Source organism: Aphis gossypii, chromosome 1 (genome assembly GCF_020184175.1).
Source record: "Aphis gossypii isolate Hap1 chromosome 1, ASM2018417v2, whole genome shotgun sequence".
Taxonomy (NCBI): Eukaryota; Metazoa; Arthropoda; class Insecta; order Hemiptera; family Aphididae; genus Aphis; species Aphis gossypii.
In genome coordinates this window covers 34,169,102-34,186,729 of record NC_065530.1, presented here as the reverse complement: position 1 = coordinate 34,186,729, position 17,628 = coordinate 34,169,102, and the positions used below count along the sequence as shown (strand labels likewise).

The following is a 17,628-nucleotide window of genomic DNA, read 5'->3' as shown; positions in this document are numbered from 1 at the left end:
AAATATGTTATAATGACGTAGCTATATTATATAATATATATCCTCAAAAACTAGAGAATATTAATTTTTTCTATATAAATACTATATTCGTTTTATATTATGTTATGTAGCACAGTGTTGTGTTTCAGTTTGTCCTTACGATTTTGTCGGAAGTAATATGATAATCGGTTTGATAAATCCGCGTAAGAAGAAGAACCGGAGCAGGCGTGGTTTACATTTAAATAACCCTCGCTCACTAAATAAATTGCATTGAGGAGGTTCTCATCGTGACGACCGGAACTTAATCAAATAAAGAAAATATAACGGTCTTTTGAAGTACAATACATTTCAAAGAAACTTCCTTCGTGAACATGTATAATGTCAGTCAGTTGATATTCAACACATTTTTTTTTTCATTTTTTATTATGAGAACAATTTTTTTACAACGTTCCTAAAAAATCCTTTCTTCAGAACAAATATTTAAATATTTAAGTTGTTTTTTAATAATTAAATGTATACTCTATTTACCGGATAGACATACTTGTATTAATAATAATCTTTAAGAACTATTAATTATAACGATGTTTTTTATGTGTTGTTTATGTAAATCAGTATAAACATCTACTTTACCAGATTTTCCCACCCTATTTTTAGGCAAATTATTACATAATACATTTAAACTTTAAACAAGTAACTGTCATAAGATTTTTTAAAATAAATATCCATCTACTTTTTAAGTTTTAACCTCTTGATAGCGGGACAAGAAAATTTTGGGTTGAATGTCAAGTTTTGTTTTTCGTATTAATGTTTTGAAATGTAGAATAACTCATAAAAAAACACAAACAATACAAATCACAATATTACCCTACACTGGAGAAACGAATGTAATGATACTATTAATAATTAATTGACGCCGTGTACGTAAATATTACTATAATTACATGGCGACATCGAATTTTTATAATTAATTTTGGATTCTATAAACCTATACTTTACCCTACTTTAATATACTTAAAAACAGTATTAATTCATACTTTTACAACATATATTATTAATACATATAAAACTACCTACTTATATTAATATTTTAAATAAGTTTAAAAATGAGTAAGTTTTATTTAATGATATTAAACTCAAATAATTATAGGCATACCTAGTATTTTTCAATTTCTATTTGTTTATTTGCCAACGGCGAATAAGGATAAATATAGATATTAAAATTCTAAATAAAATATGAAACATGAAATAAAGTCATTATTTTGTTAGATATTCAAGAAAAATAATTATTCAACAATATACAAACATATAGGTAGGTACTTAAAAATTATTTATGATGCATTTGTGTACACGACTCAATGTTTATGGGCTTTACCATTGGTATACATGGTCTTTGACAAGTGAATAGTAATGTTATAATCTGGTCACGTATTTGCTAGATTATTATCTATACTGTCATCAAATCTACCTCTAAAAACAAGTTTAATTATTTAGAAAGACACATATTATTTTCAAAAAAACACTAGAACTTTTTTATTTTTACAAAGAATATTAACGCTGTACAACACATAGTATTTTAAATTATTTTAGTTATAGTTAAATTGTTTTGAAAAACTATCTGTACAAATTACAAACATTCAACTGCATAAATTTCGTTAGTTTCATAAAAAAAAACCAACAAGTAACAAAATTATAGTTGTGTCAAATGATAAATAAAATATTATTTACTAACCAAAACTACGAGTATTTAAAGTACATTTTGACGTCCAAAAAGAATTAATTTATTAAGTATCACAAAAATATTAATTTATCGATTGCTAAAATATATATATTTATATATTTATATATTTTTTATAAAAGTTATATTTTTGTCCATTCAATATTTTCTGCAATAATGTCTTATTTTTAAATACTTAAAAATCATTGAAAATATAATTTTGATAACATTTTAAATGATCAACATTCTTTGTTTTGTTGTGTTTAGAATATTTAGATAATATATTAGATATCATGATTTGATAATTTTCCAGATAAAGAATAATGTAACGAATTAAATTTATAAAATATATTTATCTTGTCGTATGGTATTTATTTTAAGTTTTCTTTTTACGTAATAATTATTTTTTTACTTACTTATCGGGCGTAATAAATAAGTATACATATAAAAAACAACTCGAAATGATAGTTCATAAGTTCATCACAATATTTCAATATATTAATATGATGATGGCATGAGGTTTTAATCAATAACTCTGTATTAAGAAACGAAAAAGTTTTGAAATAATTGTATAAAATGTGTACTGTTTTATTCGTATAGTCTCTATCACTGCAATTGATTTTCGAATCTAAGAGGAAAATCTATGAGCAAATTCAAAACCGGTCGATATATTATGCAAATATAACAGAATAATATGATGAATGGAAAATGAATATGGGGAAATAAATCGTGAGCAAATAGCTCATGGGGACGGGATTGAAAGGTAGAATAATACCGATTAATATAAATTAAGTTGTCGGGTGAGTTATACGCATGCGGTGGGCTACAAGACAATATAGGCAATAATTATTATCTACTTTGTATTTTTACCTCCAGGGCATCATCTGAATGAGGAAACCGGTTCCATTCAAAAGTTGCAGCCATCATTATTGTCGGTTAAAACAAACAAACACTCGAGGGGGTCTATCTAGCCGATAACGGCAGTGGACTAGCGTGCGGTCAAAATTCTCCGTATCGAAATAACCCTTTGAAAATACACTACTCGTATAATAAACCATCTATATCAGTTTACCAAATATTTTTTTAATGATCGGGTTTAAAAAAAAACAGACAAACAGTGTAAAAAATCAGAACAATTTTAATAAAAAAATTATAGAAAATAGCCTACAGACTTATCAAAGTTTCTCTATTTTACGAACATATATTATTATCTACTCACATATTACAAATGATTATGTTCTAAAATCTAAATACAAATACAAAAATAATATAGGACTTAAATATTAATATGTTTTGAGTCGTATAATATGCTCATAGTTCCTCAAATAAAAACAATAAATAAACAAATAAGGTATTCACGATCCTTTATTATGAGTTAAATCTGAATTAGGTACTATAATATGTATTTATTATATTCAATACCTGTTGGTAATTGATAAATATTTATATTATACTTTTTGTGCTACTTGCAGCAATTATTTTTAGTTTTTACACATAAGTATTCGTATTATTTTTTCAAACTACGCGATAAGCGATTGATCTATTGTATTTTTGAGATATTTAATCATTATTAATATTTAACAAACGTTATGTCATCACTAGATATTTAAAAAAATACAAACATTGCTTATGCGCAATGAATTATTTGAGAGTACTTTATAAAGTTTCGTTATGAAATGATAATTTCTTCGTCCGCGATTTCATAAGTATTTAAGTAAGTTAATAGGTACTTATTAATTATTACTTTATATTTATTATTCAAGTATAAGTAGCGATTCCAATTAAAATAACAAAAAAACCATTTATTTTGTAAAATAATAAAACTGTTTTGATAATATTGGTATACTTTAATAATACTCTTATTCGTCCATCAATATTTTAGTTTACTATTAATAAAATATAACTTTTAAAGATCTTTTAATCAACGTAGTTATACTACAAACATTTTTAAAAAAATGCATCATCAAAAAATTCTAGTACATATACCTAACAATAAAACTCATGAAAAAGATAAAATACGCCATTTATTTTAACACTTAACTCGAGTGAAATACATGACACACAAGTATCATCGAGGGGCTGTGAAATTATAATGCTAATAATTTGGTAGTCAGAGCATCTCAAAATGTAGAGATCTAAAGCAAAACAAACAAAAAACAACTACCTAATTAGCATGTACAACGTGCAGTGTTTGTCTGAGTGAAATATAGAATTATTATGAAATTAGGATATAAATAGGTTGAACAAAGTTTTCATTAAATATTTTTAAAAGCATTAGTTTAGTCGAACTGTAAGTAGTTGTAACAATTTTAATACTATTTTGGGTCAACTAAATTAATTGCACGCAATTCCCACGATACAGAAAATGTAGAAAACCAATTAACTGCTAAAATTCTTTTTATTTAATATGGTCATTCATTGTTTATTAATTATTATACAGCTTATTATTTTTAATACGAATATATATTACTGAATTATTAGGAAGTACCTAGGTACATAAATTCATTAGGCCAATAGTAAACATCCTTAACTTATTTCTCTTATTTAAATTGTAATAATTATATGATGATATGATTGAAATGTATTTATGAAATATTATACCATATAGATATAATTAAGAGTTTATAAGTTTACGAAAATTAAATTAAAACTGTGGAGACATATCATTAAGACTAAAAGTGCTCTATACGAATGTGAGTATACTGGAATTTAAGAACCTATCGTCTTCTTGTTAGATGTTTAATTTTTATTTTTTAATTAGCCCATCGTCGAGAGCTACGACGTGCTCTGTGGTGGTACACGCGCAGCGTCTAATATTTTTATGCCTCATGTCTATACCGAATGGAATTTCTATTCAGACGAGGTTTTCCTACAATATTATACACACTTTTTTTTGTACTTTCAATTCATCGTGTTCGGTGAAGTGTGAACGGAACATACCTTCATACCGGGCACGTCCAAGTACAATAACCCCCTATATACGCGCATACACCGGCCGGCCAGCTAGAGCCTCATGACAGATCCCATTCAGTGGTTACATATAGTCGCGGTTACCATCGCGTGTCTAAAAAATAACAAAATCAAAAAAAAAAACTTAGTAGAATATTGTCTATCATATAGGACGAGTTAAAAATCTTCGTAAATATTATATTCACTGATATAAAAAAATGTATCCAAGGTCGTGTCTGACGGTTGTTGAATGCTCTTCAAGATCAAATTAAATGTAAAAAAGAACTCGGTTATTTTAAAAAATATGCATCTCGAGGACATATTTTTAAAAAGTCACTAATAGTTATCGTTTGTTTTTTTCTTTCATATTGTAAGTTATTTTTTAATATTGAAAGTGCTCGTAGTTTTGGATTATTGTATTCTTGAAAACACAATAATTCAAACGTTATACTTGAGCATGAACAAAATACACACATATATATTTATATACATATATATATATGTGTGTGTGTGTGAGCGTTAAAGTAAAATTATATTGACTTCTGTAATGTTTAAACTCTTTAGTTAAAACCTCCCGTCTATTTATTTTTTTGATTTTTTTTTTCTATTTGCTTTCCCATCTAATCCGGGGCTAAAAAGCACCGCAGATCTTGAAAGGGATGATCCGTTCGTGGGTTATTATCGTCGGAATCCCGAAGAGGGCTTAATATGAGTATAGCACGAAAAACCGTACGGGCCCTTCAATTCGAAAAGCGCGCTCTTATAATATCATAATATAACACTATAATTAGGTGCATGTAAATGACGATTATGTTATTATTGTTATACATATATAGACGCATAGACCGTGGTCGTGTCGCGGGCCCAAAAAAAAGAAATCCACGAAAACGGGACCTTATGCGTATATAATGTGCATGGAAGGTCGTGAGAACCCGGAGAAGTATATGGCCACCTGCTTCGCGGCACACACCTGCCCCTCCACCACCCGTAGCCGCCGTAGCCACCCACACCCGTCCCGTCTACACACCTGTCATCGTTGGCAACGTCGCACATGCATGCACACTCGCGGAGCGCTACCGCTGGCTGCATCGGCTGCTGCCGCTGGTGCGCGGGACTCCTCGTCGTGGGAATCCTTCCGCCTCTCGAGATTATCTCGCGTGCACGCGGGCACAAACAAGACCATCGTGTAAATATTATAATATACAATCGTAATACGGTGTACATAAAAACACCGGCCGTGATGTGCTGAAGGTAATATAGCAGAGCGTTATGATGGAGAGTAACTCGAGTACTTCCGAAACGACCGTATATTTTTCAATTGATCCCCCCAAAAAAAAGTGTCCAACAATGGATGTAGCGGATTACTGAAATAGAAAAAACGTGTTCGGGTACTTCATTGATTTTCCGTGTATTTATATACGTGAGAGATTTTTTTTGTACCAAATAAATCAAGTCCTTCCCCCGCCCCCGACGCGCGAGATATATCGTATCGTACCTATATGTATACGCGCACGCGATATCGCATCGTATAATTATCATTGTTCGCCAATAAATATTGTCATTGACTTGTGTTTAAATAAAATATGGTGGAGCTCTTGTTCTTTTTTGTTTATTCCACTTAAATATAGGCATCATACAAGAATAATAATTATTAACCGTCAGATGATTGATTTTTAAACGGTATAGATTTAAAGCTAAAATACTATATCGTTAAGAATCGTTTTTTTATACATAGAACTATATACAATATACATAATAATATACAGTAATAGTATAGTCTCGATAAACTACAATATAAGTATTCAACTTAATTTAATAGTTAGATGCGGTTTTTGTTTTTACATGAATATTTTAAAGAATAATAAGGTTAGGTATTCAATTAACGTCAGATAAATAAATATCATTGAATATCATTTTGTTGCAACTTATACAATATGAGTTTATGACTGCTTATTAGTTATTTTTGGTAATATCTTATTAATTATTATAATATTAGTATATAATTTGACTAGGTAAATATAAAATAATTATTATTTCTACTATTAGGTATTGGGCAATTATAAAAAAGAGTAAACATTTGAATCAAACATCATTAAGTAATTAGAATTAATTACCAACAATGACTACATAAGAATATATTATAATATAATATAATATACCTACCATACCGATACTTATATATATATATTATATTAGTTGTTTTCAATAAAATATGGCTATATGTTGTATGTACTGCAATAATTCAATATTATTAATTTTCAATTAAACTTAATATACGTACAAACATTTTTTAAGTATCATTGAGCGAGTTTTTAAAATTAGGTGAGCCATCTATACAATTCTGTGACCCAGTACTAAATTAGTTAATTACTGCCATGAGTGGTTGGTGTACGCCAATTCTGAAGGAATGTTTCTTTTTCGTTTTTTTTTTTTTTTTTTATATATATATAGAGACAGAAGATGAGAGACTTAGAAAATATACAACACAATATACTAAATAATCGCCACTTGTCGATCAAGATACTGATCTTAGTTGAGAAAGTTCAAGGTTGAAAAAATATTTTACAAATAGTACACGGAAAAAGCTGCACCGATAAGCAACTATATCTTTGTAAAAAATATTAGTAGTAAATTCGTTTTAAAATAATTAATAAAACAGTCAAAATAATAACGAGAAAAAAACAAAAACAAAATTAAATTTTTATCGTCTGGGTCACATCTGTTTTGTATTGGTTAGCGCCGATCAACATGCTGTTTAAGAGGAGCCTGAGAAGAGATCAGCCGTTATTTCTAAAAATAATAGCATTGTATTTATCCTTAAAAATACTTGAAATTAACAATAATTCGACGTGTCACTTAGTTTTAAAAAAACCATACGAATGATGAGTGTATACATAAATCATGAGTTACAAGTATAATTAATAATTCATAAGTCGAGCTTTTTATATAAAATAATACGATATTAAATTGTTATATAAGTAGCTTGCAATATTGAAAAAATATAACTTCATCGAAATAATAATGTATTTTTTGAATAAATACCAATTTTATATTTTGACAACCACACTGTTCGAATTATTTATTATTATTACTCATGAGTCATGACAAAAAGAATATAATTTAAAAGGATTCTAAGAAAATAATTCAAATAATTTGATAATAAATGTTCGACATAGAAAAAATTGATTTTGCCCAACCCAACGGTCAGTATACCTTCTCGGTTGGAAGCCAATGCATTGTCCACAGGTAATAGAAATCGTTTTCCACTTAAGATTGCGCGAGAAGTGCACCCGATACATGGTTATTATAGGGAGGGTCGGGCGCCTGTTATAGGAATTCACATCCTTTCTGACCAGCCGCTGTCATTAAACCGATTGGTTCTGGTTTATTACTGTCGCCGTTTATACGGAGGCACGCCACTTTAAAATAAGGTGGTTCCTAACCCTGTTTTTTCTTTCGTTCATGAGTCGTGACAAGTGGCACCACATCGGTATGCTCACTTGCACGAGTCTCTTAAATACGTTGTAAACATCCAATTTTTATGATCCTAATTTATTGGTTCCAAAAGTGGACTGTTGTGACAAAATGAATTGTATGTAGGACGTCAATCATGAGAGTCATTATATTCATTAATCATTACATTATATTATTGAATTATTTCAGCGTATTTTAAGATACATTATATAATAAAATGTATTTAAGTTTAAAAAAAAATATTTGTAATTAGTAGGCGTTTAAATATAATGGTGTATACTGTATAATAAATAAATGATAAATTGTTGTATAAATAACATAATTATTATTACGATTAATATAAATTACAATAACAAGTTCAATTTACAAGACAAAAAAATATTAAACACTGTAGCATAAAAAAAAATGTTATTTAAAATGTGATAGTAAATAAGTTATACATACATTTAAAATAAATACACTATATGCAATAAATATTTATGTATCATACTATACCTAAACGTCCAACTTATATTTAGTTAATATTATTATTATTATAATTTTTTCTGAACTAGTTTCAATAGTTTTTATAGTGAACAACTATGTGTATTTTTAAATTAACATATCTTTTGAAATATACAATTGGCAAATCGATTTGTTTTGTTTAATACCAAGCTGCTTAAATTTAAAAAAAAAAATCAATGACATAATTTTAATCTCGATGAACGAAGTTGGAAAAAAATTGATTCGTCGACAAAGAACAAGCGTATATTATGTCGCCAACGGGTCGTATTAATCGACCTTAATCAGTTGCCCACAAGACCGTTGTTATGTTTTTTTTATTCTTTCACAGTTCGACGAAATTTGACACCAACAACATCATCACGAAGATAGTTGAACCAAAATTAAAAAAAAAGTCTAGATCTTACACACTTACCTAATCCATGGCTAAGGTCAGAGAACTTGATTATATTAGAGTATAATTTTAACTATCTTAGAACATAAAAAAAGACGCGATACAGTGCACCATAGACACTTACCGTAATTTGAACCGTGAATATTGAATGATAAATAACATTTTTTATTATTATTTGTTAGGGTTAACAAGTTTGCGTAATTCAAATAGGTATTAACTTAACCGGTTCACAGTGAACCGTTCATTATTTATATAAAATACATATTTAATAATGCATTTATTTATTGTTGGATAGCAATTATAATAACGTAGATTATGAGAGGTAATGAAATTGTTATGTTTTTAATATTCTATAAATAAATGTTATAACTCATAAGCCACCATATTTAAATTTACTTAATTTCAATAGTTAAGTAAGATTATTGTCCTTGTGGTTCATTGGTGAGTTAAGTTTTTCGATACTAGTACAATATATATATATATATAAGAATACCAAATCTTACACGAGGTCTTATAGTAGTTTACATTATAGTTATCTATGTTCGATATCCAAATAAAAGCATTAAAAAGTATAAAATTATTACGTAACTGTTACTTTAAAATGTATTACAAATACAATTTAAACTTTGTAAAACTGAAAATAATTATAAACTTTGCTTAAATAATATCAACAAGTTATATCAAAGATGAAGATGTTTTGATTGAAAAAGTTAGTAAAATATGCAGTCTATTGATTTAAAGAATTAAATTTCAATAATATAAATTAACTTAATCATTGCATGTTACAAACTCTGCTAAATCTAGATAAAAGGTCATATTACAGAGCGAAATTAAAATATAATAAATAGGTGATTAGTAATTACCAATAAAAGAAACACATAAGAACACCATATCACATAAAAAATAATGTACTTTTGTGAAATAAATTACAGACCACTTACCACTAACTAGGACAGTAGGGCCTTTATATTAACTTATCTATAAATGAATAAAATAATATTTATATATAATATATTATGTATAGAATTATAGAACTTATCGTGGCGATTGGTAGCTTGTTCACTTTTTTCAACTGCAATTAACTTTTAATTTATAATAAAACGTACAGATAACGTTTAATAATTGTTAAATTTAATTACACTCATTTTGATACATATGTTTATTGTTTAAACATATCTAATTTAACTTTTAAAGACGAAAAAATCAAGATTTCTGTTGATCTGTTAGAAAATTTAAAATAAATTGTTGCAGTCATCAGCTACAGTTTAAAGTTTAAAAAAAATAAATAAAAAAAGAATAATTCACCCACTACATGGGTGGCTTCTTACATTAAGCATTAAGCAATTCATTTATTACATGATTCTTAATGTTCCCTGCTAGGATATAGGTACATTAGATATATCTTTTAAAAACAAAAAATAAATACATATATATAATATATATATTTTAATATATTTACTTTTGTTTTTTGAAAGTATACCTATAAAGATTTACTAAAAGTAGTCTCCATATTATGGAGGTTACTCGTATACCTTCTACACAAATGAATAATCCAATATTTTATGTCTTCTCATATTTTAAACGCATCCTTTGCATTTCATTGAGCATTACGATGAATAGATACTACAATATACAGATTTGACGATGCGTTTAATTATTTGTATCCCTAAATATTAAAAAGCCCCATTTAACGTTATACTTAATAAAGTCCACGTCTCAAAGCGGGAAGAGGGGCCGCCAACCCCATTATGGGCGCCACTTATAAAAATATAAAAACCTTTTCAAAAAACATACACGCACACTTCCAACCGGATCACGTACAAACCCTTAATCCGGGCGTTCACAAGATAATCCGTGTATATAATATGATTATAAAATTATTCATATAAAAGAAATATGTGCGCCTTCCGCAACCCTTGCGTGTGCACATTTCCTACTCAGGTTCTACATCCTCTCATCAACACCCCTGAATAGAGGAAATAAACAGTAATCTTACACCTCGGATGTTCGTGACGTCCATCCGGTTCCAATAATTAAAACCGTTGACGGTTTAATAGCGAGTTTTACTTAACATTTTTTGAAAAGAACCCGAGTGGTATCTGAACCGCGTGCTCAGCAAAAGGGACCGATAGACACGGAAACGTCGTCGTAACAGAAGGATACGTAAACGAGGAGAACAATGATTATAACTGTCATAGTACTATTAAATTCTGCGGGCGTATACTAATATGATGTATTGATGCATTGAAATATATACCTACCAACTATAATAGTTGACGCCACGTCGGAATTATGTTTGTAGCTAAATTGTAGTTTTTGGATTGAGAATTATTTATTTAGTCTATACTTGTTTTGTTTACACTTAATATTGGATTGTCTTAGACTACATATGCATTGTTATACATGACCACTAAAATAAAAAACTAAGATTTATAGAAAAATTTAATTCAATTTTAGCATTTAGTATTTTTACATTTATTACTGTGTTATGATAAAATTAAATAATGCTGATTAATAAATTATATATTAAAAATTAAAATTAAAACTTACAAGACGGCGTTTTGAGAGAGTTCTGTAGATACTTATGTTGTTTCAATACATTTATTTTTATAAGACTCATTACCTATGATTGATGACTAAAAGTCAAGATAATCAAAATCAAAAAAAATGTTAGACTAACGCTAAATATTTTTATGCAACGACATTCAATTTAAATAAGTATTTAAAGATATTTTTTAAAACAAAATCTCAAATCTTAAACGTAAATAATTAATTTTTTTTTTAATAGTCGTGTCAATTTATTTATTGTTAATTTGGACAAAAAGTACCATTTTGCATTTTGACTTATCAAATTTTGATCAGAATCAAACCTTAATATTTACCGACTAAGAACAAGTTACTATTTTCACGCGTAAATTAAACTATTATACAATTGACAAATATGGATAGGTAGGTATCTGTTATGACTTAGTTTTTATAGTTGAATTGTTATCATTTAAAATAACAACTTTATTTTTATTTTTATTAATACATTTACTATCATCAATGTAAATCTAAAATATATTACCAACTTAGCATAGAATTAGCACTTTTTAGTTTAAATTATGCACATAATATTATATTAAGCTACTCAATTATATATGTGCACTTTTAGTATATTGTATAAATGTATGGGCTTTATAAATATGTACCTAGATAAATTTTAAAGCTTATTGTTACTGTAAAAATTTATGAAAACTTAAAATCGAGATAAAAAAAATAACACACATTATTGTAAATCAAAAAATTTATGAATTGGAGAAGTATTTTAAATCATAATCTCAGACCTTATCTAAAACCTCTACAAACACGGTATTTTCAAATAATATCCTGGTTTTTATTGTAGTGTCTACGCATTGTAAGATTCGTATTTCTAAAAGTGAAAATGGTCATAAACAAAACACGATTGCGATACTGATAACTACTAACAATAATATAGATCGTATAATGCAAGAATTGTTTGGTGACTGGACCTCTTGCTGTGACAACACAATACAATACGATCGCGGCGACTACGCTTTTAATAATATTATTATTTATATATCACCTAAACATTCTAAGAATACCACTTGAAAATAATGCACGTTTATTATTGTGCGCTGAAAGACAAATAATGCAAATTTTTTTAGCCTTTAGCTACGACCTGCATTAGCATTAACATAAACGAGTAAACGACCTAAAGTAATAGTTATGAATATTATCGAGACAGGGCGAAATTTGCGATGAATAAAAACTCGTCTTACGTGTACCAACACCAGAGCCGAGTCCGTGGAGGAAACGGAATAAAACAAGACCATAAGTAAAAGAACATATATTTTGAATGGAAATGGGAATTCTTCTATTAACAAAAAAATTTTTCACCAGTCCATTAATTATTCCCCGCGAACAAAGGTGTATAAATAAACATAATAGTTATGTATAATATTTTCATATTATAATACTACAATCTGTAAGAAATATTTCTTAACATTAATTAAATAGTTTTGTTATTATTATAACCACCATATCGTTGGACATATTATAAATGATTCAAATTTTAAAGTAGTCGGATATGTGATGTCTGAACGAGTTAAGTAAAAATGGGAATTGATTTTATAAATAAATCAAATTCTTTATTTATTATTAACTAAATAATTCTTTGTTATAATTAGTAATTCCTAAAGTTATTTAATATAACTTTTCTTTATTTATAAACGCCGTAGGTAGATATCAACCTAGTCAAAATTATCAATTTAATTGTTTTCCAAAATCATCAAATAAGTAATAACTAAGTTATACCTATTTGAATTATACGCTAATTTACTTCATGGTAGGTATATTATAATATCGGAGTACCTATGGGCTATGTATATAATTGTTAATTGAAATATATTAGCCAAGTAGATAACACCTCTTTCGATTTTTGCCCAAGTAATCAATACACTTTTAAATATTGTATATTTACTTATTGGTGTAAAATTGAAACTGTATATTACTACTTCAAGAATTTAAATAATTCACCAAGTAACTTATAAAACCAAATATTAATACCTACCTGTTTTAAAATATCTAACAATACCGAGAACAATACTAATAAATACAATTTCATACAATTTCTTATTATTGCTAATGTTATTTCCAACAACGTACCTAAAATAGTTATATATTTTAACAATTTAATCACGTAGTAAAACCAAAGTAAAAAACAAGCTACTGTTTAGTAATGTAGTTAATAATAATGTGAATAAATATGTAAAGACGTAAAGTGGATGTAATTTTTAATTGTCAATTAATCTGTCAGTTATTGTTATTATTATTATTATTATTTGGATTGTACCTTAAGAATTAAAAGTTTTATCAAAAATGAATAATTCAATAGTTTCAAGCACGGTATTTAAATTTTAAATTTTAAAACTGATTTACATTTTAAGTAAGCGATACAGTACCTAATTAGGTATGTGTACACATTTTCATTGTTAAGGATGTAAATAATGTACTTGTAAATAGGTACTGTATCGAGTCTATTAAATAATAGTAAAAAAGAATGCGTTTTTATAATTATTAATTAAATTACGGAGTCAAGTGGTTATTCATGGAATTCATATTTTTATCTATTCGATATTGAAAAATAAATGTATCGTATCACACGCATGCAATAGACAATAAAGAAGAATAAAAGGCATAACAAGCAAGTCAAATAAATGATACCGTGTACTGCGAGATATCAAGTGTTTGACCCCGTTATTGTAAATCCGAAATAGAAAAGTGCCTCCCTATCTATACGATAATAATGTACACTGCTTTATCTGCAAAGATATCGTATGAATTCGATCGAAGAGAGTCATCGCAACCTAATCCACAATACTTAAACATCACATCCGTATGTGTTGATGTAAAAAAAAAGATAAAATAATATCGTGACGAGTTATTGTAAACGGCTTATCCGTCTATTCCGTTTAAATCCCTTTGAAAAAGAGTAATTAAGAATTTTCAGTTGTCCCCTCTAAATTGTTCATTATATCAATTTCGGTTCAGGTCGATGAATGATGATAATATTATATTGTACCATATCGAATATACCCTCCACGAAGATCGTTTGACGTCCTACGGTTAAGATTTCACCGACACGTGACCACCACCCACCGTCGTCATTACATCACCCGCTGAACACGGCGTATATATACATTTAACAATACTGCATAATAATATATAAGAAATTATTTATTTTTACAACCGTACGGATAATACGCGTCTAAATTAACACAACAGCATAGTTGATCAGCAGATCGGATTATCATGAATATCGCGACGATTAATATACTATATTTTATACACCTAAATAATACTACCTATAAATTATCGTAAAAAAATAAAAATATCGTTTTGTCGTCATAATCGTAATCATCACTCACCTCGTTCTTCCACCTGATGGGTTTCAAGCACCGCGTGTGTCAACAGCAACGTCGCGAAAATCCACTGCTGTAGGCCCGGCATCGTATCGCGGACACTTCGAACCCGAGAACAAGACAACGTACACGCGTACGGTGGTCGGAAAACGGACGGTATTTTTTTCACGTCTATTCACGCAATCGGGTTTCCCGTTGCTCCTCGTCACTCGGCCGCACAGTAGAGCCGCGAACGGTTCGACGCCGTTGACGACGAAATTACCATCGCGTCGACACGAGATCAGAAACCATCAGAAGACTACGACCGATTACAACAGGTGTCCCGACGGTCGAAGGGTGTGTGAGAGAGACGATGTCGTTAAGTCGATTTTTATTCAACCGGAAGACGCAATGCCGCACATTAGCGGTACGAACGATTTAAGAGACCAAGTCGAAAATAATACACGGGAGAATAATCGCACACGATAAAACGAAAAACGCGCACTGATACCGATCGAGAGGACGACGACGGCGATGTCGACCGCGATACACTAGCAGAGCGATACCGTACTACTGATGTCTGGTACTACCAGTCCACACGACTGCAGCGTGCGCGGATAATATTATTATTATTATTATTTCTCCGGTGGCAACCGGTAACCGCGTCGTACGAGCCCGTATGACAATGCACACTCTTCGCCACCGGACGCCACGCCATCTATCGGCGTGAGTCGGTCGTGCGCGGTTAGTGGGTGGGGGGCGTCTCGACTGGGCGCGGCAGCGTGCGAATTTCCCGGTACCCATGCGCGCAAACGCGCACGCACGCGCGATTATACGGCTCGCAGACGGTATAGTATGATGTTATATTATATTATTACGTATTCCTCTTATTCAATTACTGACTTACTTAAGATTTTTTGTTTCTAAAATATTATTACAATATCATATCGTTTTAATGTTTAGCTCTTTCGCGGACGACAATCAAACGAACACGACCGTTACATTGTTTTACGCGATTGTAGTCGCGCTGCAATGAGAACGCGGTGTCGCATTTCTTGCAAACGAATCTTCGAACAAAATTTAGTATTATTTTTCACGTCGTGTACAATGATTTTTATATTATATTTAATGCGCATAATATTAAATATGAATGTACACAATACGCTGGTATTGCGTATGGCACTGTTACAACCTAACATTATTGTATAATTGTATATAGGTAATAGGTACCAAACGTCGTATTTAATGCTACCCGACTATACCGTCAATGTCGTCTTAGAATGTACCTATACGGGGGTGAATCAGACAAATAAATACTAATTTATTGCGTGTTCCTATATAGGTTTTTTAATTTTTTACAGTAAAGAAGCTGATGTACAACGTAGTTGATTAATTTTTACTTAATATACGAGTAAACGCAATATTATATATCAATATATCTTTAAATCTTAGAAAATCCAATTCATACATTATCGGTCACAGTATTATTAGAATACGAGAGAAAGTATTTGGTACAACTCTGCGAATAAAAAATCGTAAAAAGTTCAATAGTGTCGTCATAAAAGTGGTATATAAAAAAGCCTTCTTTTTTTTTATGTATATATTGTATACATAATATAAGAATAAATTATTAATATTTATGGGTAAGTTTGTTAAATTCGAGAAAAACCTTGATAAAGTAATTATGTTACACTGTATGATACATAGTTTTTATGTTAACACTACCTATATAGATTTTTTCGAGAATATACATTTCACACCTGTTTGTGATAAACACATTTAATGATTTTATTTTTATGTTATTTAAATTTCAGGAAAACAAATTTTAATACTTTACATTCATATACCTATCATACTATATTATTTTTATATACATAGTATCTGTATTCTGTATGCACCCGCCCGTAGCCTATGGATCCCTAAGATACATTTATATGAAAAACCAACCCGACATTATTAATATATGAATTTGAGTGGAAGTTAACTTTAAATTGTTTTTTAGTCCCACGAAATAGTAAATGTTCAATAAATTTTAAATTTAGTGATCGATCGGAAGATTATAGACTTTGGTCAGTTCAATTACAATAAAACACATAGGTATATTTAATGAAGTATAAACATATACTAGTATATCTATACTGGGTATAAATAGGTATGAAAATATTCTTATTTAATGTTATACAGATAAAACACAAAATAATCTTAACGCAATGACGTGGTTTATTTAAATTAGTTTCTTTTTAAAGTATGAGAAATATTCTTCAAGGCTTCAAGTAGTGTGACATAATATATATATATATATATACATTATACATTTATATATTTAATTATTTATTAAATTATTATTTTTATAAATTATGTATTAAAATGTTCGAGTCAATAAATTTAAACGGTTTATGTCTTTTATATAGAATATATTTAATGTTTATGGAAATACTACTTAAATTATTCTGGTAGAAGATAGAATGATGTGAATTTGTGATAACGATTCACATAATGAGTATTTATACTATATAATATTAAATACTTATGCATCACGCTACAACAGTACCATACAAATAATAATGAACAAAATTAATCAATTAATGTTATAAAAATTTAATTAAAATACCTGAAGTACCATAAATGATTTAATTTTTTAAATAATACTACTATCTATATATTATATAATATACCATGAGTATTTAAGTACTTTGGTAGACGAACCCTACCAA

General features: G+C 28.8%; 1 protein-coding gene across 1 annotated transcript in view; it reads right to left on the bottom strand.

The window, feature by feature from the left end:
- Positions 1-15,499, bottom strand: part of LOC114127776 (epidermal growth factor receptor) — a 77,493-nt gene extending 61,994 nt beyond the window's left edge. The window contains exon 1 of the mRNA XM_050198157.1: positions 14,942-15,499. Coding sequence (XP_050054114.1) covers positions 14,942-15,023 — 82 coding nt within the window. The 5' untranslated portion in view covers positions 15,024-15,499. The remainder of the gene's footprint in view (positions 1-14,941) is intronic.
- Positions 15,500-17,628: the final 2,129 nt, after the last annotated feature.